Here is a 26,398-nt window from a genome sequence, read left to right on the forward strand (position 1 = left end):
TCCAATCTCAAGACAATGACATCTGATTAGACAGTTTATCACAAATACAAAAATATGGAAAGAAAATCAATTAAATTCTGAGGAGAAAGCGCTAAGCCAGTATGCTATATCACACTTGGGAGGGATACGAAGACAGGATAGCGATGGGATAGGGGGGACGGAGTGAAGGAACATTGCCCAACCGCTTGGACCATTGGGGATCAAAAATCATCCTCTAATAAACGAGGTCGTTGCTGTACTGACTAGTCCAAGTGCATGAACGCAAAAATGCTAGAAAAATTCAATTCCAATCGAATTCAAATACTACATTTGTAACTTTTGCTTGTTTTTACAATACCTTACATATGTTTCATGAATATGCTGAAAGGAATGGGCTTGCCAGTGCTCCCTAGCCCTATATCCCCCTACCCCCCTGAGGCACGTGTGGCACCCTGAACACTAACTCACAAAAGAAACAATCAAGTTGTGAGTATGAGTTAGTGCCACACCTAATATGGTGTAATGCTTGGCGGCCAGCCCCAGCCAGGCTCCACGGCCTGCGTGGCGCCTTACTGTTAAAAGTGGAATTTTTATCCTATTCGCCCTAGCAGTAATTGAATAGGAGCTTTGTGGCCTCTTTTTTTGTGTGTGTGTATGTGGGGAAGGTTGGACGCTCGTTAGTAGCCTACTTTAAAGACTTTCCTAAATATTTCACCATTTAAAGAAATCAGTTCATTTTAACAATAAAAAAAAGAAATTGTACTTTTCTTATACTTAAAAAACATATATTTGTATTATTTAAGAATGAAATCGCTAGACAAGCTTGCTAACAGCTTGTCTAGCTGAGGACCGAAACGTCGTCGTCTCTTCACTTACTGATGTGTGGTCTGGTCATCAACCTTTAAGTCGCCACAGTAGCATGACAAGATGTGGGCGAAGGAGGGTAGAAATAGCCTAAGCTACTCTATCCCTTTGAGATGTATTTCTTTCTTGCCTCAATAAACATACTTGAACTTGAACTTGATGTGGGCGTTTGAACAACAGTTACAAAAATCACAAATAACATGAAAATTATGGGCCATTAAAAATATAAAACTACAAGTTAAAAAAAAAAAGATATTATATTAACATACGCTCGTGGCACCATAAAAGTCAAGCTTTTGCAGTAAATAAACAAAGTTGATATCATTTAACAGCTTACTGCATTGCCCATTAAAATGAGAGAATTTATTCCCTGTTTGATCCGCTCTCTCGTAAACAGTTAGCAAACCATGGAATCATTTCTACCGGCGATTAGAGTATAAATGATTCTTTAAATAAGACAAAACATTTGCATACGTCAATTTAATAAATAAATAATAACTAAATGTGAATTGTAAATAGCTATACGATAAAGTGAACAATAAATAATATATATTGTTATAACATTATAACGTAATTATTAATCAGCTTTATTTACAACAAATATGCCTAGCCAAAATAATATCAAAATAAATAATATACTGTAATAATAAACAAATAATATATCAATATATATTATTATTAAACAAATAATATATTATAAATATTATTATTAAGCAAATAATATATTAATATATATTATTATTAAACAAATAATATATTAATATATATTATTATTAAGCAAATAATATATTAATACATATTATTATTAAGCAAATAATATGTTAATATATATTATTATTAAATAAATAATATACTACTTCTACTAGTACAGTAGTAATATACTATTAATACATGCAATAAACAGTATACACTCACTCATAAACAAAAAATGAAAAACTAAATAGTAATTAACAGGCATAAATATGTGTAGGTCTATAATGTTTGTACGAATTTATACTCAGTGTAAATTGAAGCAAAATAAATGCTACAGAAATGTTACCAAGGTATCCGACTTTGGTGTAGTTGGTCATATTTGAAGAAAAAAAAAGACCTTCACTAAAAAAATACAAAAAAATACCTCGTCAAGCTTCATCAAATTTTATTTTGTCTAAATAAAAATGTGTTTAAAAAAAAGGTATTAATCACGGTTTTTCCAATTAGTAACTCTTTTTCTTAAACGGAAGGTGTTAACAAAAAAAGACAGCAATCAAGCTTCATCAAATAGATTAGCAGCGATATACACAGTACGAGACAGACATAATACATGGAGTGAAATTACTGACCAAGCAACTGTGATACGTTCTAAACCACTTGGGCTGGACGGTAGAGCGACGGTCTCGCTTCATGCAGGTCGGTGTACAATTCCCGACCGTCCAAGTGGTTAGGCACCATTCCTTCCCCCCCGTCCCATCCCAAAATCCTTATCCTGACCCCCTTCCCAATGTTATATAGTTGTATTGGCTTGGCGCTTTCCCCTTTGATAGTTCCCTTCCCTTCTAATTCAAAAATTTCATTCATAAATATTTGTACGCTTATAATCTTGTTAGTTTACACACATTTAGGGTAAATACCTTAGCGTGTGAACCCCTGGCCCGCGCGCCCACGCTAATACATAGATACGCTCAAATGTGAACAGATAATAACCCTGTTCACATTTGAACAGGGTTATTATATAATATTCAACTGTTTTAGCGTCACTACAACCGCAATCAACTCACAGGATATACAAGACCTGAAAACCAATATATATATTATATTAGGCTTCGTAGAAGCGACTTCTTCGTAATGTTATTTGAACTTTTTTCCGAAAGTTTCCAAGACGTAAGCAGCGTTGATAATGGAATTACTATGACGGATGGCTCATGTTTTCTCTACCTCAGCAAACAGGGATGCCTTCTTCGGATGTTGTCAGTACTCTTTTAAGATAAACGCGTATTCCACAAAATATAATTTAGAAAGAGAAACATTTCACTTACTGATCAGACTGTCCTCTGGCTCCTGAAGGAACACCTTCGTCACACCGACTCCTTTATCGTCTCATAAATCCTCGCTAAGCACAGCCATTTGCGCCTTTACAAGCTTATTTATATCACTAAAGTTGTGTCTCGAACTGTTGTTCCAGGCGAATGATATAGTTGATGAATTAACCGGAAAATGTCCGCGAATTGTATCACTTCACTGACCATGTTGACTTCTGCCATCAGCTGATGTTGGGCGGGATAGGTCACGTGATTCGCACCTTCCACCCCATTGGTGGTGCACCAGTGACGTCATGGGGCAGGTGGCACGTCATTGCCGATATTCTCCCCTATTGGTTGAGCACCAGTGACGCCATGGGGCACTTGGCACGTCATTGCCGATATTCTCCCTTATTGGTGGTTCTCTGATGACGTCACGGGGCGGAAACTCATTATGCCTGTTGACATTAGTTACTGCTACAGCAACGTTCTTCTAAATGTATGTAATCGTTATTAGACAATATGAAGAAGTGGAAATTATTCAATCTCATACATAGTGGGTAAAAACTTGTAGTATATGACAAATGAACATAACTGTCTCTAAAAATGCACCATGAAGTATGTATAATGAAAAAATATGTATATGAAGATTTTTTTTTTAATTCATAAACACCTGTTCATCTCATACCCGACCTCAATTCAATGGCCAAAATTAATTCCATCCATCAGCCGTCCGCCAAATTATGAACGAAATTTAGGTTACACAACACAACTAATCACTCAGTCTCATCAAAGCTTATCAAAGCACACTTCAAAACCATTCACACATATTCATTAATGAAATAAATAAATGCCTATATAGTAAAGACACCTTACTAAGCCCGGGAATAAATATTTATAGAATCATAATATATCACAATAATAATTTACTTGATTTATTTTTTATTATATTAGATAACAAAATGTTATCAAATAGGTCTTTGGTAATGTCAGCTGGATTGACGCGCCTGGGTGAGGATAGATAGACTGCTCTCTCTCTCACTAGGAAAGGCGCCCATATCTACTTGTAGATTCTGCTTTAATACACTCATAAGGTGTATTATCTATAAGGAGTATCTTAATCTATCGAGATAATGTAACGAGATAATCATATTAAATAGTATTATAGATAATCATATTTGTTGTTCTTGCAACTATATATATATATATATATATATATATATATATATATATATATATATATATATATATATATATATATATATATATATATATATATATATATATATATATATATATATATATATATATATATATATATATATATATATATATATTTTATTAAATATGACCGAAATATTCGGTCATATTTAATAAAATATGTCTACAGGAAAGACTGCTACCAAAATATACTAATATATATATATGTATATATTCTTTTCACCAAAAAAGTGATGATAATTGCGAAGTTTTTAATTTCATTTATGCATTAAGAAGCAGGAATAGGCTACACACACAAAAAAAAAAAACGATTAAATAGCCTAATTCTTCATGCAGACACTCATAGGCTATATTATCAAATTAAATATATATATAATTGTAGTATTTTCCCTTGTAAATTGATGCAAATATGATTTTTATATTATATATTATTTAATAAAGAAAACAAGCCATGCTGTCATCTGTGTTGCTGAGACTTGAACCGCGTAAAAATTGTATTAACAACTTTGTCCAATTAAGCGGTTGGTAAATTATCGTTTAAATAAGGAAACTTAAGCTACACTAACCTTAAATGTAATTAAATGTAATTACCTAAGCCTCTGCGGAGACGCGTTTCCTCAATTTAAACTTCTGCTTGAAATTTTAGTCAGAAAACTCCTGTAATTTAGTATGTCTCAGAAGAAAAATTTTGTATCGGAAAATAACTGAAGGTAAACAAATGATTTATAAATGTATATAGTAAAAACATTTATTTATACTAGTTAGAGTTGAACAACGGAAGCTGGATACATTACCAGTCGTTCATTGGTAAATTGGTTACAGTTCTATTGTCTTACTTGTTTAAATATTCTATAAAATACAAATATATTCTGCAGATGGTGAGTCACAATAACGTGGCTGAAGTATGTTGACCACACCACACACACACACACTGGTCCAGCCGTCTTGGACCATTCTCTAGTCAAGTCGACAATCGACTTGAGAATGGTCCAGGACGGACCGAAACGTCGTCGTCCCTTCACCTTCTGGTGAGTGGTCTGGTCAACAAATATATTCTGTTTATGCTATTTGTTACAACTAGCGTCAAAATACTATTGGAGAATCAGTTATAAGTGTAATCAGCTGCTGGAATTAAGTTTTCTGGAGTACTTACTACGAGCAGCGGGAGGTGGATGCCGATTAAAAGTTTCTTGCCTCAAGACTTTTCAAAAGTAGTTCCTAACTGAGTTGAATTCGATTGTATTTTAAATTTAGAGATATTTTCAATTTTCTTATTATTTAACGTTTCGCCTCCTTACCCTACACGCTGTATCATATTACTGAATTGCACAAGTTTGCACAGTATGAATCGTCACTTAATGTTACATATTAACATAATATATACCGGGTTAAATCTCGCTACTTCATGTCTCATGTTAACACAGCGTGCCAGGTGAGAAACATCATTTGCCTTGTTCCTCATATAGCTTAGACTCTGTTATAAAACATACTGTGAAAAGCAGACTTCTCAAACCTTCCTTATTAAGGCAAGAGTTACACTTTTTAAGTGTTTTCCCGACACTTGGAAGCATACTAGGCAACTTTTCTGCAGTTATGTTATGCTAGGCTGAGTCAGCCGTGTCCGTATGTCATCTCATTTGAGAAAAGATCTTCCGTGAAGATCCGGAATGTATTTTATCTTGAAATTTCGCATAAGGAAGAAGACACCTAGTAAATATTAGAGATTCTTTCGCCAGCCAGGAAATGTGGGAAGGAATGAATTCCAAGGGTGCTATTTGTTTTATCTAAACTGTCGTTGGTGGACGTGCAGCCGAGCGAATCATCGAGAATTTTTCGATAGAGAGCACAGAGTTGAGAAGCCTAATAGGCTTCTCAACTATCTTATTTTTTTTATCTGAATTGGCAACAGTTAAATTTGTCCTAATATGTAAATTTTCCTATAGTTATTTACTTGATTTTGTAGGGAGAATATCGGCAATGACGTGCCCCGTGACGTCATCAGAGCACCACCAATAGGAGAGAATATCGGCAATGACGTGCCATGTGCTCTATGACGTCATCAAAGCACCACCAATAGGGAAGAATATCTGCAATGACGTGCCACCTGCCCCATGATGCTGATGGGGTGCTGATGCTCCACCAATGGGGTGGAAGGTGCGAATCACGTGACCTCTCCCGGCCAACGTCAGCTGATGGCAGAAGTCAACATGGTCAGTGAAGTGATTCAATTCGCGGACGTTTTCCGGTTAATTCATCAACAATATCATTCACCTGGAACAACAATTCGAGACACAACTTTAGTGATATAAATAAGCTTGTAAAGGCGCAAATGGCTGTGCTTAGCGAGGATTTATGAGGCGATAAAGGAGTTGGTGTGACGGAGGTGTTCCTTCAGGAGCCAGAGGACAGTCTGATCAGTAAGTGAAATGTTTCTTTTGTAAACACGGGCGTCTTGTTAATGTCTCCTGTTGCTACCCAGCCTCTAGTTGCTACCCAGCCTCCTGTTGCTACCCCAGCCTCCTGTTGCTACCCCAGCCTCCTGTTACTATCCAGCCTCCTGTTACTATCCAGACTCCTGTTACTATCTAGCCTCCTGTTGCTACCCAGCCTCCTTTTGCTACCCAGCCGTTGCTTTTCAGCCTGATATCTTGATATCCTATGGTACGAGTGTGGTATGGTGTATTATGGTGATTGATTGATGAAGATTAAGCCACCCAAGAGGTGGCACGGGCATGAATAGCCCGTAAGAAGTAGGTAGTTTGTTGCTGTTTTAGATTCAGCTGCTCGAAACGTAAGTTCCAAGTAGCACGGGCTATGGTGAGCCCGTAGTGGACTTACCTGGCACAGAAGCCAGTAGGTAGTTGTTGGTGTTTCAGATTTAGCTACTCAGAACGAAGTGTCCATGTAGCACGGGCTATGGTGAGCCTGTAGAGTAGGTAGTTGTGTTGCTGAGGTTTTATAGCTCAGCTGGAACAGAAGTTAGCCCCTCACCTGCTAACCATACAGTATCAGGTTATCGAGCGTCCTGTTCATTGGTCAACATTTAAGCTAGCTAATCACACCTATCCTTGATGTCACCTTTTGCCATTGGCTCCCACACTTTAATTTGAGCGATTTTCTTTTCTTTATCAACAAAATTTCACATTTATAACATATTATGTCGTATAAAATGAATTATTGCCTGCTAGTTATTTACGGTGCAAATGGTTCGTATTCTGTCTAGAAGATGCACCACATTGTCCCATGTGTCTAAGTCTGTGCTACCTTGTCATTGCTCTATTTATCTGGTCTATTCTTTGGAATTTTTATATTTGTCTTGTAAACAGCATATCTCATCCTCTTGCCCATCTAACTCCACATTTAACCATCTACATATATTCTGTTAGCCTTCACTAGGACATATACATTGATTACTTGTGTCAGTCAGTTGTGTAAGAATTCACCATTTTCTCGGCACTTTTCCATCATAGTATATCCAAAGCCCCTCTCGTCTCCACCTTATTTAAATCATCTGTATAAAAGAATTGACACTATTCGTTTTTCCGTTTACACAGAAATCCGTAACGTTCCACACACCTATACGGAGAGAGACACACAAACCATTTTATGTCATGATTTTTGATGTGCAAGAATCAAACACAGCATCAAAGAGTCACTCTCATCTCCCCTGGTGGCTGCTGAGCCGTAGGGGGTCAGCGCACTTCACTATCACTGCAGGTTTGCTTCCTAGCCCTTCACACAGGCGGAGTGATACATGAAAGGAACTGACCTAAGCTCACGAGAGTCGCGTTTGAAACAAAAATTAAATGTACGTTCTGGCACAAAGGTTGTACCATTAAGAAAAGTCTAATTTCCAACAGGAATGCGAACGTTGTATTTGCCAGCTCTTACACCCTCGGGTAATTTGTCTTAAAGAAGTGTTCAGATGATACTCAGGAAAATACTGGCATTTGTAAATTCTCTGTTCAGATATTCGTTGGTGGGTTTTTGTGTAATTGTGTTAATGACTGATATATTCCGACACATTTTTTCCAGAGAATCATATAATTTATTTCATGGATGTTGAATGTTGATGATGGTTAGCAACACAGTACAATATAGCATTACAATGATTAGTTTCAATTAGCAGTATTTCTAACCATATTCATACCTGTCTATGTGGGACGGAAAGGAAGAGGTATGAATATCAGGTTGCAAGAGAACATGAACTAAAGATACGCCCACTCAAGTTTATGTTTATTCTTTGTCTAAATTAATTAAGAGGGAAGGTAATTATTGGAAGAAAGAGCTCAGCCAATATGACTATACAGAGTCTATATAAAGAGGCATAGGACTGGCTGTAATGCTCAAACAATCCACCAAAACGTTAAATAATTGAGGAGGATTCTAAAGTGTGTCGAAATACACAAGGGTTTTACCTTTCATTTGTAAGTTAGAATCTAAAGGCGAACGTTACCAGGACCAGAACAAGAGCGGCAAGTAGGGGTAATGGGGATAGTGGGGAAGGAACAAGAGGTAAGGGGAATAGGGAGAGGGGGAAAGAATAAGGGTAAGAGAGTGGGGGAGGGAATAATGGTTAGGGGATGGAGAGAGGGGAGGGGACAAAGGTACGAGTAAGGAAAATGGAGAGAGGTGAAGGTGATAAATATTTCGGTAAAGAGTGAAGGGAATAAGAGTAAGGGGAACGGAGAAAGAGAGAGAGAGAGAGAGAGGGGGGAGAGAGAGAGGGGGGGAGAGGGGAGAGAGAGGGGAGAGAGAGGGGGGAGAGAGGGAGGGGAGAGAGGGAGGGGAGAGAGGGAGGGGAGAGAGGGAGGGGAGAGAGAGAGGGGAGAGAGGGAGGGGAGAGAGAGAGGGAAGAGAGAGAGAGGGAAGAGAGAGAGGGAAGAGAGAGAGGGAAGAGAGAGAGGGAAGAGAGAGAGGGAAGAGAGAGAGGGAAGAGAGAGAGGGAAGAGAGAGAGAGAGAGAGAGAGAGAGAGAGAGAGAGAGAGAGAGAGAGAGAGAGAGAGAGAGAGAGAGAGGGGGGGGGAGAGAGAGAGAGAGAGGGGAGAGAGAGAGAGGGGAGAGAGAGAGAGAGAGAGAGAGAGAGAGAGAGAGAGAGAGAGAGAGAGAGAGAGAGAGAGAGAGAGAGAGAGAGAGAGAGAGAGAGAGAGAGAGAGAGGGGGGAGAGAGAGAGAGAGAGGGGAGAGAGAGAGAGGGGAGAGAGAGAGAGAGAGAGAGAGAGAGAGAGAGAGAGAGAGAGAGAGAGAGAGAGAGAGAGAGAGAGAGAGAGAGAGAGAGAGAGAGAGAGAGAGAGTGAGTGAGTGAGAGTGTGGAAACAGGAGGTAAATCTGAAGGCTGGTGGTCTGTTGAGGAAGATAACGTGGCGACGCTCCCTTAAACCCTGGGAGATGTTCGTGTGAAGTCTAGCGAGTATGTTCATCCTTAATGTCACTTGGTACCCTTTATTTTGTAGCCAAGGTCTTGACTTATCTTCTGAAACAGTTGTTTGACTCTCAGGTTGTTGACCCCTCAGGTCATTCTCAATGGCGCATGCGTTAATTCTTTCTTGTAACCAACCCGTCCTCAAACCAATAGCTCGCGTTTTGTACGTTGTGTTAACCAACGTAACAGCTGATTTTTGACGGAGTGGCAAATCAAGAGAACGGACTGGTATAATAGACAACGTCATTTCTTTAAAAATATATATATATATAGCAGTTAAGTTTAGTTCATTTATTATGTACCCCATACCCATCTTGTTGGCGGTAGTGGAAAAGGGTTACAGAGGCACATAATGGACTCAGGGACTGAACCCCACAATTCATTTAGCTAAATTATATATATACAGTACAAATACAATTTTAAACTACAGGAAGCGAGGCTATTACTTCTGCAGTTTCTTTTATTATTATACATATAATTTTTAAAAGCATTGCCTAGAGTCACATGACTGTAAGGAAGGCTGTGATCGTTCAGGCTACAAGACAGAAAAAATGTCACTTGGATGGAGAACAGAACACTGCTTGATCAGAGAACTCAAAAATAAAACAAATGTGCGAAGGTTACAGGCAGAAGCTATTCTGAAATAACTGAAATATATTAATTTGTTTTGACAGTGCTGTCAAAATTATGGACATTTGTCAGTGATTATGTACTTTTATTAATATGAGTATATACACGGTAATTATAGAATTATTATAGATAATTATAGATGATAATCGATGAATATATATATATATATATATATATATATATATATATATATATATATATATATATATATATATATATATATATATATATATATATATATATATATATATATATATATATAATCTATTGAAATTTTCTCCTTCGTGAGGCCTGGAGTCCAGTTGTCGCCTCGTTCATCTTCCTGTCGTGAACAATGCCTTCCTGAAGGAGGTTCCTGGAGTCCTCATCATGGTGAGGATTTAGGATAACGTTACAGGAGGCCATTTTAGGATAACAGGATAACATCCTTTCACATCATTCAAGGTTGCCGTTTAATATATTTTTGGCAGAATATTTCTGGATGTTGGCATATACAATTGTGAGCACCATATACAAGACTATTCAAAAAATTTATAATAATAATAATTTAAATAAATGGGGGGTATGATTACAGTATAAATTGCATGTACAGGTATTTATATTTATTTTAAAGCCACAAATCACGAGCAGAGTTTTGGGGAGAATATTGCTTCCAGTTATTCTTTAAATATATTAGTTATGTGGGCATTTAGAACACGAGTTAGGCTATTCGAGTTATGTTTCATCAGCTGGTTCTCTTGATTTGCTACTCCATTAAAAATCCAACCTTTTATTATATATATTGCGATGTTATGCGCAATATATTATGTTGCGATGAGCCACAATAACGTGGCTAAAGTATGTTGACCAGACCACACACTAGAAGGTGAAGGGACGACGACGTTTTGGTCCGTCCTGGACCATATCTCAAGTTGATGACCTTTTAGCCTAACCAGAAATATACAAACCCAAGCAACCCCCTTAACCTATCAAATCCGACGCACAAAAACATCAATATTTGTGCAGCCCGTCTTCCTAAGGTTTCCCAACGTCAAGAAAACGGTCAACTTAAAGTGTCCTCTCCTAACCTACCAGAGGACCCAAAACCGAAAATGGGACAGTACGTCACTTTCGCCAGCCTCTTCCATTTTCTAGTACGACAATTTGTTTGCCATGTAACGCATGCGATCGAAATGCGACGCTCTTTGTAGGAGGACAAATTGATTTGTGAGCCGGTACTCATCTCAATGGGTTACATTTGTAACATTGGTTACAAAAACGTAAAAAACGCGACCTATTACTTGAGATGATGGGGGTTGCTTTAATAGAATACGATCTAGTAGTTGTTTTACATGTAGGTCCTCAATTACTGCCTAGTCGTCTCGTCGTGCCCAGGATTCACATGGAGGCTCTCTTGTTTGCCAAGCGAGCGCGCTAACTGCAACATCACAGGATTTATGGGTTCAAAAGAAGATATCTGACAGGAGCTGCCATCAGATGATCAGAGCAAGGCTTCAAAAAAATCACTCACCGTGATATATTAATTTGATTGTGAATACGGAGCCTCGACTGTAACTAATATAGAGGGTATTCCATAAATCTAGAACCGTATATAGTATATGGTTCCAGATTTATTGAACACCCTCAGGGTGTCCCATAAGTCTGGAACTATATATAGGGTGTCTCATAATTTTACAATCATAGGATAAAATAATGAAATAGCCTGGTAGTTTGACAATTTTAACCTTACAGCATAACAAGACTAACTTAGACTTATTTTATATTTGAACTAAAAATTGGAAACCCGAAAATCCACCAGACTTGTGTGTATAATAGTTGTTGAAACTGAACCCCATTATCCCGGCCATTTATATTAATTAATTATATAATTAATAACAATTAATTCGTTATCGGGGACAGGCAGCCTATATATATATATATATATATATATATATATATATATATATATATATATATATATATATATATATATATATATATATATATATATATATATAAATAAGGGTAGTGGGGGTAGAGGAGCAGCAGGTAGTAGTAGGGAACCAGCAAATGGTTGTGGTAGAGGAACAGCAGCAGGTAATGTTGGTAGAGGAACAGCATGTGGTGGTGGTGGTGGTTGGGGAGCACCTGGTAGAGGAGTCATCAAGCCATGTGAATAGAAGAGAGAGGGGTGTGGCGTGAGGCTTGTCAGTGGTTGTCACGGTAACGCCTTAACATCTACATCTGCAATACCGTTCAGGTGAGCTGCTCAGGCTCCTCTCCCTGACGCTCAGGTGAGCGGTTCAAGCACCTCACCTGCTGCTCAGGTGAGCTAGAGCCTCCTCAACTACCACTCAAGCAGGTTGCTCAGGCACCTTACCTATCGCTCATGCCCTCTCCTACTGCTCAGGTGAGTTGCTCATGTCTTACTGTAGAGAGCAACAGTTAGACTCTTGGACAGCTATCATCCAGCTAGTAATATTTCAAGAAACCTTCGTTGAACGCCGAGTTGACGGAGCTAAACAATTATTGTATAATTTTAGTGAAGAAATTTCTTTAAATTGAATGGTTTTAAGTATTTTTGACGGCGGCTTCCAGATTTAAAAGATTTTACCATTTTACAAATACGTTTAATCTCTTACTGTGTTAAAAATTACGTCCAGACAATGTAAAATTAACCTTTGCTTAGTTTGACTTTGCTTAACTTTTGCTTATTAGTCACTTAGAACCGGGACTAATCCTACCGGCCGTTAGGAGTGTTTGCGAAACTGGATTCCTTTCATCTAGAGCACAAGAGTCAGGGGCTGCTGGAGGATAACTTATACTTGCACACTGAAGCTTTTTATATACAAGTCATTTGATGCCTTGCCTGATAGGTTATGACTCGATCAACCCGCGTCTATTTAAACTCCAATAGTGACAAACAAGAGAATTTAATTATCAAGAGGAAGCGCTAATTCAAGATGATAGGATAGGGTATGAGTGACGGAGGTCAAAAGGACAGAACACAGTAAACGGAGACAACCTCCCGATAACAACTAGAGAAAAAGACCAGGGAATGGACGTAAAACCTAACCTACCTCCGGAGGATCATATAAATAGGATAACATCAGCTGTCATATTCTACACTAGCAAAACTTAGAAACATTATTCAGGAACTTAAATAAGGAAGCATTTAGATCTCTGTACACCACCTATGTAAGACCAGTTTTGCAGTAAACCGCACCGCACCTTCCCTTTCATTTACTTCTAGGTGAGCAGGACCCTCAGATGAAAGAAACTGCCCACTTATTTCTGTATTGGCGAGGTATTGAACCCGGGCCCTTAGGATTACGACCCCACTGAGCGCTGTCCACTCGGCCCTGTGTAATTACCTAAGTACCTTGTGTAGTTACAAGATGAGAGTTACGCTCGTGGTGTCTCGTCTTCCCAGCACTCTTTGTCATATTGTCATAATGCTTTAAAACTACTGATGATTTTGACCTACACAGTGTGTATATATATGTGTGTGTGTGTGTGTGTGTGTGTGTGTGTGTGTGTGTGTGTGTGTGTGTGTGTGTGTGTGTGTGTGTGTGTGTGTGTGTGTGTGTGTGTGTGTACGCGTTTGTGGGCAGGCGGGCGGGTGTGGGCGCGCGCACTTTATCAGATTTTTTGTTAACTGGGCAGAGCACGTCAACAAAGCCAGAGCTCAGCGGTAGAGCTGGTAATGCCTGCGAGAGCCACAAGAAGATGAAGAGAGAATTGCCTCTGCCGATAGCCTCCAAAATCAGAACTGGAGAGATTTTACTCTGACTATAAGCAGCCAAGATACACATGGATGTTTGATTTTTTTTCTCCTGTAAATTAAAAATCTGATGGACACAGATGCCATTGAGAGTTTATGAGGTTTTTTGTAAATTCAATTTTATGTTGATTTACACTAGATGAGGTTATGTTGAATGTTACATTTATAAATGTTCAATATTTTAAGCAGGTATGATTATGAATAATTATTATTTCATACAGTTATATAAGATTTTTGATAGTGTCATGTTTATTTTGGAATAAGTTATAGCTTATCGCAAAATTGATTGGCTTTTGCCATGGTAAGTCACAGCCGATTAGAAATCGATAATAAAATCAGCCAATCTGCCATTGAAAGGTGTCCTACACCAGAACAAAACGAGTGATTGCTAAGTTACAAACTGCTTGTTGAGCACTTAACTGAACTTAGTTAGGATAAAGGCAAGTGAAAAAATGTAAGTCCAATAATCGGCCTTTTATTTCTCTGGCTTTCCGGTGAGTTTCATTAACGGCTTCGGATAAGTTACACAAGTTGGCTGAGCTCCTTCATTCATTTACTGTTTGCTCGTAGTCAAGGCCACGCGGGACACTGAGTTCAGGGGTATACACCAGGAGATGCATTCCGCTTCTTAGTGTATATATTTTAATTTACAAAATTTAGATACATTTTCACCTAATCTTTTTTTGTTAATACATTAGGTACGTCTGTATTTGTGCAGCTACCCTAGACTATATGAAGGGGAGTAGAGGGTGTCAAAAAGCTAGCTAGGTGATGTTAAAAAATCCCCAACACACAGGATGGTTAGTCATACAGAGGGATGTGATAAGTAGTCGGCACTGACAGACTCCGGGTTCATTATGAGGCTATCATGAGCACAAGAGTGAATAAGGTAGCAGTGATACTAAAAGTCCCCATCTCGTAGGATGGTTAGTCATACAGGGCCATATGGTCAGTAGCCTACACTGGCAAATTTTGGGTACACTGCGAGGATATCTTCAAGAATACGAGAGTGAATAAAGTAATTGCAAAGCTCCAGGTACCTCATGTCAACTGGTCCGAAAGGTTTAATAACTGGGCATTCGGTGATGTAGTGTGGGACATCGTGCCGCAGTTCCTGCTCACAGAGTTTGTACCTGGAATGCACAGGATTGGAAGATTCGTCACCTGTAGCCACCTGCAACAGGTAACGGTAATCTTGAGATGTTCGGCCAGATGTTTTGGCAATGATGCTGTTTCTATTATTCACAACATAACAGGGATTGGTAAAAAAAATGTAGTCTGAATTGCAGGCTTTAAAAATACTAATATGGTCAAAACAGTTTTGGTTAGATTACCTGGATAATTTTCCAATATGCCAGATTCAATGTAATACATATGATTGTACAGTCAGACAGCAAGACTTACATTTTTCACAGTTTCACTGTGAATAATATGATGTGCGTCACAGAACTCGTAGGCAGAATATTGTGGTAATGTCTCAGTTTCAGTAACTTGTTAGATGTGCATACAGCCGAAGCAAATCTGCCCAATGACATCGTATTGCAGAGTTCGATTACTGCTCTCACTATACAAATACTGTACTTATTATTACAAAACTTGAAATAGCTTCCAAGGCAGGAGCTTTCAGATATTTTGTAAATTTTTTGTTTTTCTAAATGCGAATTAATCGTTGTAATTTACATGTTTTATAATAATTGCAATAGATAGTCCAAGGTCGCAATCTGTGTTTCCTTTCATGCAAGCCTCAATGACAATCACTCCTCAAGTCGTGGGTCAAATCTCTTTCGTGGGATGGAATCCGTGATTTACTACAAAATGATTATATATATATATATATATATATATATATATATATATATATATATATATATATATATATATATATATATATATATATATATATATATATATATAGGGGGGTACCACCACTGGTGTAATTATAGGGACCCACAGCCTCAGAGAAGGGAACACAGAGCACTCAGGGAAAAACTTGACATTTAACTCTGAATACGAAAGAGTGTTCACTTCTCCTACCACCCCCTTTTTTTTTATTATGATGTACACTTTATTATGCAAGGTTATACAGTTACATATCTGATTTTATACAAAAAATGAACATTAAGAGGACACAAGAAAAAGTTCGCTTCCTAGAGGCTGTAGATTTCCTCGAACTCCTCCGACGCCGGGCAGGAACCGAGGATGCAGCGGGCATTTCCCCTCTGGATCGCGACACTGAGGCGCTGAAAGAGAAAACTTGCTGCTCTAGGGTCTCTTGTGGTGTCAATGAGCTTGGAACCAAGATCCTTAAGAAACCTTCTTGCACTCTCACCCCATGGGCCTAGGGTCTCAGACCCTATTGGAACGAAATTGTACCTTTGATCTAATTGCCTGTACTTGACTGACTTTTGTTTTTCTCTGTGTGTCGCTGCGGCTCCTGCCGTGCCGGCAGAGAGGGTGATGTATGTCGTTGCCAGGGTGGATACGCAAGTATAGTCCCATGCTAACTGCCTGCCACCCTTCCACGGACGCAGTGTGATTCCGTCTGGTCGGCCGGCAAAGCTAACAGAGTCACGGTTCAGTAGGTTGCGGGGCTCTCTCTCCGCTGGACACTGAGCAGAGGCAAGGCTTCTTTTAATGATGTCGTTGACTTCGTCGTGTCTAGTGTGCCAACCACCCGATTTTCCACAGTGCAGGCCATGCAATCCATATTCGTCAGCATCTGCCTCGCCGCAAATACACCTGTGAACAGTGTGGATAGGGGCATATATATATATATATATATATATATATATATATATATATATATATATATATATATATATATATATATATATATATATATATTTGAATAATATAATAATATTATTAATAATTAATTTATTAATTAAATATTATTAATTATATATTAACAATAATTCAAATATAATCATTTGAATTATTATATTTTGTATATATATCTGAATACTTATATTTCTGTATATATATTTGATGATTATATTTGTAGATATATTTGAATGCCTATATTTTTGTATATATATATATATTTGAATGATTATCTCTCTCTCTCTCTCTCTCTCTCTCTCTCTCTCTCTCTCTCTCTCTCTCTCTCTCTCTCTCTCTCTCTCTCTCTCTCTCTCTCTCTCTCTCTCTCTCTCTCTCTCTCTAAGCTTAAGAGTGTCACTGATGTATGCCTGTGAGGTCTGCTTTTGCTAGATATGTTTTATATATTTTTTGGTACTATACACTGTGATAAAGGTGGTGGTGGGTGTATGTGGAGGCGGCGTGGTTATGGGGTGATAGTGATGATGGGAAGCTTTCACTCTGGCACCAGTATTCTCACTCATTCCTTATCCAGGCTCCTGAAGGCTGTTTGTATTTTTCCTAAACCTTTTATATACTGTACCGCCTATGTCATCATGTCTGTACGCTATGGCCACTTGTTTGGTGTGATGTCGTTGCTAATTAGTGATTGTGGGAGTTGTTCATTTTCAGGCTGTAGAACTAATTTTTTGCCCTCCTGAACTTTTATTTCAAGCCGTATTAACTTGTGTTATCTTGGTCTGAATTCTAGTAGCTATTTATTGGAATATTCGTCATCATTGGTCGGTAAAGCGAGGGCTTCGTTTCTTGCAGGTCAGCGTTCGATTCTCAACGATCCAATTGGTTGGGCACCATTCCTTTCTTCTGTCATATGTCAGCTACATGTCCTCATATCTCTTCCAAGTGGTAGATAATGATACTGGCTCAGTTGCTTCTCCTCATAACTAACTTACTTTGTCCGAGTCTTCCTCCAATATTCTGCAGTCATCCTCTGATCTTATCGTCTTCGTGAATGCGTATTATATATTTGTGTGTAAGTGGTGAACGATGACGTTGATATTTTTTTTCTCTGTTGAGGTAAAGTCGAGCATGAAATGATCATGACTACATGGAGACACACACACACAGGTCATTAGTTCTAACTGATCACCAGAACACCATTTAGAAGCTAGACGACCTTCGGTACCCTTGACCTAGTATTGAGTCGAACACATGCAATATGTTTCCAGCGAGAGGTCCCAAAGGGAAATTTATCTGATCGTACGGGAGGAAATAACTCGGTCCGTTCGTGAGCTGCAGAGATAGCAGGAGGTTCCAGGTAACATGAGAGTACTGTACTTGCTTAAATACGTAAATGGTCGTCCAAGATAAGTCGTCTACACATTTTTCAACTGATTATTATAATAGGCTACAGTTGGCCAAATAAAATGTGACTGATTTTGACACTTCAAGGGGAAAAGGGAAATTCTCTATGCAATAAAAAATAAATTAATGCAAATTTGTCATTCTCTTAAAATGTTTAAAAAACAAAATACGAACCTCGAAGTAAACAAAGACTGCGGGCTGGGAAAATAATCTGCTCCTAGTAATTCAAATGACCTATTGTGTTCGGCGATAATTTCACGCAGTAATGCTTCACAAATGTAATAAAGTAATATAAATTTAGCAAGGGTATAAGCAAGTTGTGGAACAGGGACAATTGTACTGCCCTCACTGCGAGTGCCACTCTACTGAGAGTGCCACCCTCCCATGAGTGCCACCCTCCCGAGAGTGCCACCCTTCCGAGAGTTCCACCCTCCCGAGAGTTCCACCCTCCCGAGAGTGCCACCCTCCAGAGAGTGCCACCCTCCCGAGAGTGCCACCCTCCAGAGAGTTCCACCCTCCAGAGAGTGCCACCCTCCCGAGAGTGCCACCCTCCAGAGAGTGCCACCCTCCAGAGAGTTCCACCCTCCAGATAGTTCCACACTCCAGGGAGGTCCACCCTCCCCAGAGTGCCACCCTCCAGAGAGTGCCACCCTCCAGAGAGTTCCACCCTCCCCAGAGTGCCACCCTCCCCAGAGTGCCACCCTCCAGAGAGTGCCACCCTCCAGAGAGTTCCACCCCACCAGACTTTGTAAACACGCTTCCTATGAACAACAAACTTTTTAACAAGCCTCGGAGTCATACCTGCTATTACTACCAGACTACTGGTATTTACCACCCAGTGTACCGACCTTTACTACCACGCTACCAACCTGTTGTTGTTTCCGAGGATCACTGTCCCCGTGCCCCGGTCTCTAACTAGGTCTCCTGGTTGGTGGTCTGCTCAATCAGGCTGTAGGATGCGGCTGATCGCAGCCTTACGTATAACAGCCTAGTTGATCAGGAATTCTTTGGAGGTTTCTATCAAATTCTCTCTTGAACACCGTGAGAGGTCGGCCAGTTATGTGAAAAATATGTTCAAAACACGTCAGATGTTCAACGTACCTGTAATAATAATTTTTGTTCTTCCTGGCTTGAACTACTGAACACTGAAAATGTAATCCATTGTAGATATTACTCCGATGATATGTATGAAATGTGTGCATGCGCTAGACTCAAGAGTTTATATTGGTATATTTTGTGTTTGTATAGGTATACTCAGCGTGTACATGCATTAGACTTAGTCTAGCGCTATGTTAAGAGTTGACCAATGAGTGCTTCCTTACTCCCTTGCAGGAAGACCAGGTTGGACCACATCTGGTGCCTGATACAAACGTTTGGGTGCAGTCCGCATGTTAAGTGGTGTTTGGCCACTTGGGAAGATAAGCCCTGTACTGCGGCCAGCTGGGAGCGGCGTTCCTGTACCAGCTGTCGCGCTGACCACGTGGCCAGCTGCGGCTGTGGCCATGTGGCCAGCTGCGGCTGTGGAGATGTGGCCAGCTGTGGCGAAGTGGCCAGCTGCGGCTGTGGCCATGTGCGGCTGTGACCATGTGGCCAGCAGCGGCTGTGAGCATGTGGCCATGTGCGGCTGTGAGCATGTGGCCATGTGCGGCTGTGACCATGTGGCCAGCAGCGGCTGTGAGCATGTGGCCAGCTGCGGCTGAGACCATGTGGCCAGCTGCGACTATGTGAGCATGTGGCCAGCTGCGACTATGTGAGCATGTGGCCAGCTGCGACTATGTGAGCATGTGGCCAGCTGCGACTATGTGAGCATGTGGCCAGCTGCGACTATGTGAGCATGTGGGCAGACGAGAAACACAGTAGCGGAGGTAATAACAGTTTAGTGTGTCTCAACAAGGGAGTCAGTGAACTTCCGGGTTGGCCGGTGTTGCCCACACCTTGGCCCGGCCGTTGACCCGGAAGTGTCACTTGAAACTGCCGTAATACTCGGATATACGGAGTCTGAACTGCCCTGAAGGCATGAAGAGAATAATAACACTGAGAGTTTACGTTCGCTCGAGTTCTCCGCCAATATTCTGCCGTGAATTGGGGAACTAATGTTGGAACGTGAACCTTGGCCAGCTTCGCCTTAACAGAAAGGCCGTGTACCCAGATTTCATGGCGGGTGGCTTCGTTACCACCACCATCAGGCAGTAATACGGTGATAATAATACGGTAATACGATGATAACCAGCGATAATAGGGTTACGCGATTTGTTCTGGGTTCGAGTCCTGAGCAGGGAGGATTGACTGGGCGCAAGTCCTTAACTGTTCGCTCCTGTTCCCCCAGTATGAGTTGGGTACCTGGTTGTTAACTGATTGGTGAGTCGTGTTCCAGGGAAAACTAGTGGGCAAGGCTTACCATGAGCCATGGGAAGGGAAGGAACTTAGCCTGCTAACAGGAGTCAGAGGTTGTCTGTTCTCGTACTCACTATGCCAATTTAAACAACTCCTATTGGGGTAGTCCTCTATATAGTATAGATCAACGTCCTTAACAAAAGTATCTTCAGCTCGTCTCATCTAACTTGAGAATGGTGCACAAGTTTTGAAACTTTTCACAAATGGCCTAAAGAAGTGGTTTTTAACCTGAGAGCTCTGATGTTCTACAGTGAACATGAGGACTCTGGAATGGTGGTGAACATATATCTCACGCAAAATATGAATATTAATTAAGCATATTTCTTCCTTTTCCTTCCAAATATCTTGGCCAAGTAAGCTTTTCAACACTTGTTGTTGTGAAGAAAAGTGTGGAAATACAACATTGATAATGAGATACAGTGAACTTTTCTTCGTATCACCAAGGATTCATATATCCTCTTGAAGAAGATGGTCTCCCAACCTCCTCACTGATATATAATAGGTGAGTGGACTCAAACTCGGTTCCAGATACATGGTTATTGTTTTTATATATTTATCCCAAGTGGTTGTGACTAAAAATCAATCCCATTATTGCCTTTTGCATCGTTCGTCTGGTTTGTTTCAGTGTCAGTCTCACTGTGTGACTCCATACAGTGCTATCTCACTCCAACTGTCAGACTCCCATAGGGTGGTATCTCTCACTTGTTTATACCGTAGAGTCTACGTCGACCTCCCCCCCCCTCTCCCCCCCCTCTCCCCCCCTCTCCCCCCCCCATCCACCACCTGCTCCTCTGCTTGCAGATAAGAGAAAGTAAAGGAACCACATACAAGCATGTTGTATAGTAATCACTCCACTCCGTCAAGTTAGTCTATATTCAAGCAGATGAAACAATATATATATATATATATATATATATATATATATATATATATATATATATATATATATATATATATATATATATATATATATATATATATATATATATATATGAGGTACTCATTCTTCTATACCTTTCTCCAACCTCTGCCACTCTCCCAAGTGGCACCCTACCTCTCGAACTTTTCCCTCATTCCTCCCATATGGCCCAAACTCCCATGCCACTTCACTGGCCCTCCCCCCCCCCTCTTCATGTGCCCAACAGTTCCCTCCCTCTTGCAGGGGAGGGAGAGAGATAAGGTATAGAGAGCGAGGAGCCTGAGCCGTGTTTGGCACACTACCACCATGGGTCCCTTCGTTAGCGTGCTCCTGGCCTCTCTCCTCCTTCTACAGGTTAGGGCAAACATTTTATTTCTAATGTGCACGTCAAGTCGGTTTTTGTATATCTCAAGTGCACATAAAGGGGAATTTTTTTTATCGATCTAATGTTCATGTCAAGTTTACTCTCTCTGGGGGGGGGGAGATATATATATTTATATATATATGTTATATATATATATATATATATATATATATATATATATATATATATATATTATATATATATATATATATATATATATATATATATATATATATATATATATATATATATATATATATATATATATATATATATATTTAAGGGTACCACTTCGGGTGCAATTGAACAGAGCCATAGACTGGAAGAAGAAAATAAAGAGTATTCAGAGAAGACCTTGTGGTTTCTCACTAAACACTTTAATATTTTCTTCTCCTACCAGCCTCCTATTCCTCTCTGGATCGCAACACTGAGGCGATGGAATAGGACACTGGCCGTTCTTGAGTCTCTAGTTTGCCTAATGAGTTCCTCACCCACCTCTTTTAGGAACTAGAGTGAACATTTACCCCAGGCGCCCAGAGTTTCAGAGCCTATTGGCACGAACCTGTAACAACGTTCTAGGTTCCTGTACTTATTAGTTTTCTGGGTTTCGTTGAATATATATATATATATATATATATATATATATATATATATATATATATATATATATATATATATATGTCGTACCTACTAGCCAGAACGTACTTCTCAGCCTACTATGCAAGGCCCGATTTGCCTAATAAGCCAAGTTTTCCTGAATTATTATATTTTCTCAAATTTTTTTCTTATGAAATGAAAAAGCTACCCATTTCACTATGTATGAGGTCAATTTTTTTTTATTGGAGTTAAAATTAACGTAGATATATGACCAAACCTAACCAACCCTACCTAACCTAACCTAACCTATCTTTATAGGTTAGGTTATATATATATATATATATATATATATATATATATATATATATATATATATATATATATATATATATATATATATATATATATATATATACAATACGAAGGAGAGAGAGTGTGTCTTGGATAAGTAAGAACTGAGCAAGGTGATAAGGTGCTATTCCCCATGAGAGTGTGAGTGTATCACTGTGGGAACACGACACCTGCCTGGTGAGTGGACCAGAGGGTCACAGCGGGAGTTACGGAAGGCAGTTCTCAGGAGAAATTACCAAGCCATAATGACTATATGACACTGGGAAGAGGTCAGGATAAGGGAATGGGTCGGGGGGGATGGAATGGTGCCCAACTACTTGGACAGTCAGGGATTGAACGCCGACCTTCATGACGCGAGACCGTCGCTCTACCGTCCAGCCCAAGTAGTTAGGCTTTCTATAAACTGTTTATATTCTATAAACACATTATATATATATGCGGAAAGTCCACAGAGAAATGGGAAAGAGAGATGAACGTTTCGGCCGATCTGGGCCTTTGTCAACACCGGACTCAAAGAAAACACAAAGGCAGAGTGGAGGCAGACACTAGATCCTGACCACCATCTCCTGGGGAAAGAATTAACCAGAAAAAGGTATAGATTAGCTTAGAATGGTCAGAGGGATTTAAGCGGTAGGAATAAAAGATTAAAGAAAAAGACTCATTGAACCTAGATAAAATATTAATATATTAAGGTTCAATGAGGCTTTTTCTTTAATCTTTTATTCTTACCGCTTAAATCCTTCTGATCGGCTAGGTTAGGTTCGGGCAATTTAATACATCATTTTTCTGACGTGACAACTCTTAGAGGACAGGCTGGCTCATTAATACATATCAGATTTTCTTCGCTGACTAAAATAATATTCATTTTAAAACATGAAAACAAAATATTGTATTCCCCCTTCCCAAAAATTCTACTGACAGATGGTACGTGTTCCAAAAATCTCATGATGGCTATTGTAACATTTGAACCTTGAGCTTGTAGTTCAAATCTGAACGCTGCTATATAAACACAGTGATGTCTACAGATGCACACGGGAGACATCTCCCGTCACGCAGGGTGCAGTCGCACCTCCACAGATCTCCAGTATCAGCTCTTGATACTGGTAATGGCTCAAAAGGGCCACCACTTACGGGCTATTCATGCCCGTGCCACCTTTTGGGTGGCTTAATCTTTATCAATCTATAGATGCTCGAGTGAGGACAGAGAGGCGAGTTTAGCTTGCCGCAGCGCTCTCAGTCCACGGGTTGAGAAATGACCACCTTTTACAGCTATTAATTCCCAACACGATTATATGTTATATGTATATATGATTATATGTTATATGTATATATGATTATATTTTTTCTGTTTGTGGTGTTGTGTTCTTGGTGGGGGGGGGGAGGATGTTGACAACGTTGGTGGCTTTGGCTGTGGGGGAGGCCCGCACAGGTGTTGGCTTGTGCACAGGTGTTGGCTGTTTGTGCACAGGTGTTGGCTGCTTGTGCACAGGTGTTGGCTGCTTGTGCACAGGTGTTGGCTGTTTGTGCACAGGTGTTGGCTGCTTGTGCACAGGTGTTGGCTGCTTGTGCACAGGTGTTGGCTGTTTGTGCACAGGTGTTGGCTGCTTGTGCATAAAGCGTATTCATCTTGTGCATAAAGCGTATTCATCTTGAGTGAATGGTACCAAAGAAGAATTTGTAAAAATGATGAATTATGTAAAACATTCTCTTTTGATGATTACGTGAATGTTTATTGAGAAAATGGCGCTTGATCTGATCCGCCAGCTCGTCTGATTGTAGCAAGCAATTTGTGGTTGTAGCAAGCACTGTCTGACTAGCAAGCAACGTCGATTGTAGCAAGCAATGTCTGACTTGCAAACACTGTCTGATTGTAGCAAGCAATTTGTGGTTGTAGCGGGGAACGTGTGATTGAAGGCAGCAATATAGCTGTGGTGATGGATGGGGTCAGCTTGTCTGCTGGCCAACCACCGGGATGGGCGTCAGATAACTTATTCTTGTTTCCTCCGGTCAAAGGTCAAGGTCGGAATCTCGGTTGAGATTGGGGTCAATAGACTTTTCCACTTTGATAATGATTCATGTAGCTTCTGTGGTCTACGCAGCAGGGAGCCGGTGGCTGAGCGGACAGAACACTGGACGCGTGATCCTGTGTTCCCGGGTTCGATCCCAGGCGCCGGCGAGAAACAATGGGCAGAGTTTCTTTCACTGATGCCCCTGTTACCTAGCAGTAAATTGGTACCTGGGAGTTAGTCAGCTGTCACGGGGTGCTTAGTGGGGGTGGAGGACTGGTCGAGGACCGGGCCGCGGGGACACTAAGCCCCGAAATCATCTCAAGATAGAAGGAGAAGATACGTCATCGGTTCACACTCGATGGACCCTGGTTTAATCCCCGTGCAGGATAGAAACGGTCGGGCACGTTTCCTTTCATCTGATACGGCTGTTCACCTAGTAGTAAAATAGGGAGCCGGGAGTTAGGCCATTGTTGTAGGCTGTATCCTGTGGAAGGTCAGTAGTAGGCCTAGGCTTAGGGTCAACTCGATAAGACAAGGTACAGGCTTCCTGTCCCCGACAGGGGGAATTAAATAAAACACTTTGCTAATAAAATCACGTTATTTTCTATCGAACTACGATCTGCATGATTCAACAGTCCATAAAGCTGATACGATACTTAAACAATTATTCTTACGATACGATACTTAAACAATTATTCTTACGATACGATACTTAAACAATAATTATAAACAACTATAATTACTCAATTATTAAATAATTATTCAATTACTTAAACTACCCGAAACGCTTTGCGTAATAGTGGCTTCTAAGCATTGTATGTACCAGCTCTCTCTATAAACTTAGCAATTTTTGTAAAAATGTCTTGTATGTATGTACCTTACCTGAATAAACATTTATTTATTTATTTATTCATCATTCAACTTAAGTTCCAGTAAGTTTATTGAGATAATAGAATGCTTCCCAAAAGCCTAGATTACCTCAGACTATTTCCACCTCCCGTATTCATCACTTGTAAATATAGTCATGTTTAGGACGGCGCCGCGCCTACTGACCTGTGCTAAACCTTTGACCTGGCAGTCTCTTGACCCCTAAATTGTGTGTGTGACATTCTCTTACACGTTAATCATATGGAGGTCAATAAGCTGGGGTCAGTAAGCGAGTGGTGTGTTGTTGCTGTGGCTAATATTTATGTTGTCAGTCAGAGTAGTAAAGCTGTCAGGGCAAAGTGCATCATATCACTTTGTTAATGCAAAAATAATGAGTGCCTTTATTGCTGGCACTGGTGTAGAGGTCAGGAGAGTCAGCTGGCACTGGTGTAGAGGTCAGGAGAGTCAGCTGGCACTGGTGTAGAGGTCAGGAGAGTCAGCTGGCACTGGTGTAGAGGTCAGGAGAGTCAGCTGGCACTGGTGTAGAGGTCAGGAGGGTCAGCTGGCACTGGTGTAGAGGTCAAATCGAAGGAGTCAGGTTACAAAAATGAAATAGAATAACAAAAATAGAAAATAGAATAATAAATAATAGTTATAATGCGGATATTGCCCTCTGCCACACCTGGGAGCCACACCACCTCGAGTCACACCCCCTTCCTCATTCACACCAGGCGACCACACCCCCTCCTACACCCCACCAGGCGACCACACCCCCTCCTACACCCCACCAGGCGACCACACCCCCTCCTACACCCCACCAGGCGACCACACCCCCTC

At 40.1% G+C, this 26,398-nt stretch overlaps 1 protein-coding gene across 1 annotated transcript in view; it reads left to right on the plus strand.

The window, feature by feature from the left end:
* Positions 1–21,603: 21,603 nt before the first annotated feature.
* LOC123764323 (beta-galactosidase-1-like protein 2) overlaps positions 21,604–26,398 on the plus strand; it is a 44,547-nt gene continuing 39,752 nt past the window's right edge. The window contains exon 1 of the mRNA XM_045751928.2: positions 21,604–21,727. Coding sequence (XP_045607884.2) covers positions 21,680–21,727 — 48 coding nt within the window. The 5' untranslated portion in view covers positions 21,604–21,679. The remainder of the gene's footprint in view (positions 21,728–26,398) is intronic.

This window comes from Procambarus clarkii, chromosome 82 (genome assembly GCF_040958095.1).
Source record: "Procambarus clarkii isolate CNS0578487 chromosome 82, FALCON_Pclarkii_2.0, whole genome shotgun sequence".
Taxonomy (NCBI): Eukaryota; Metazoa; Arthropoda; class Malacostraca; order Decapoda; family Cambaridae; genus Procambarus; species Procambarus clarkii.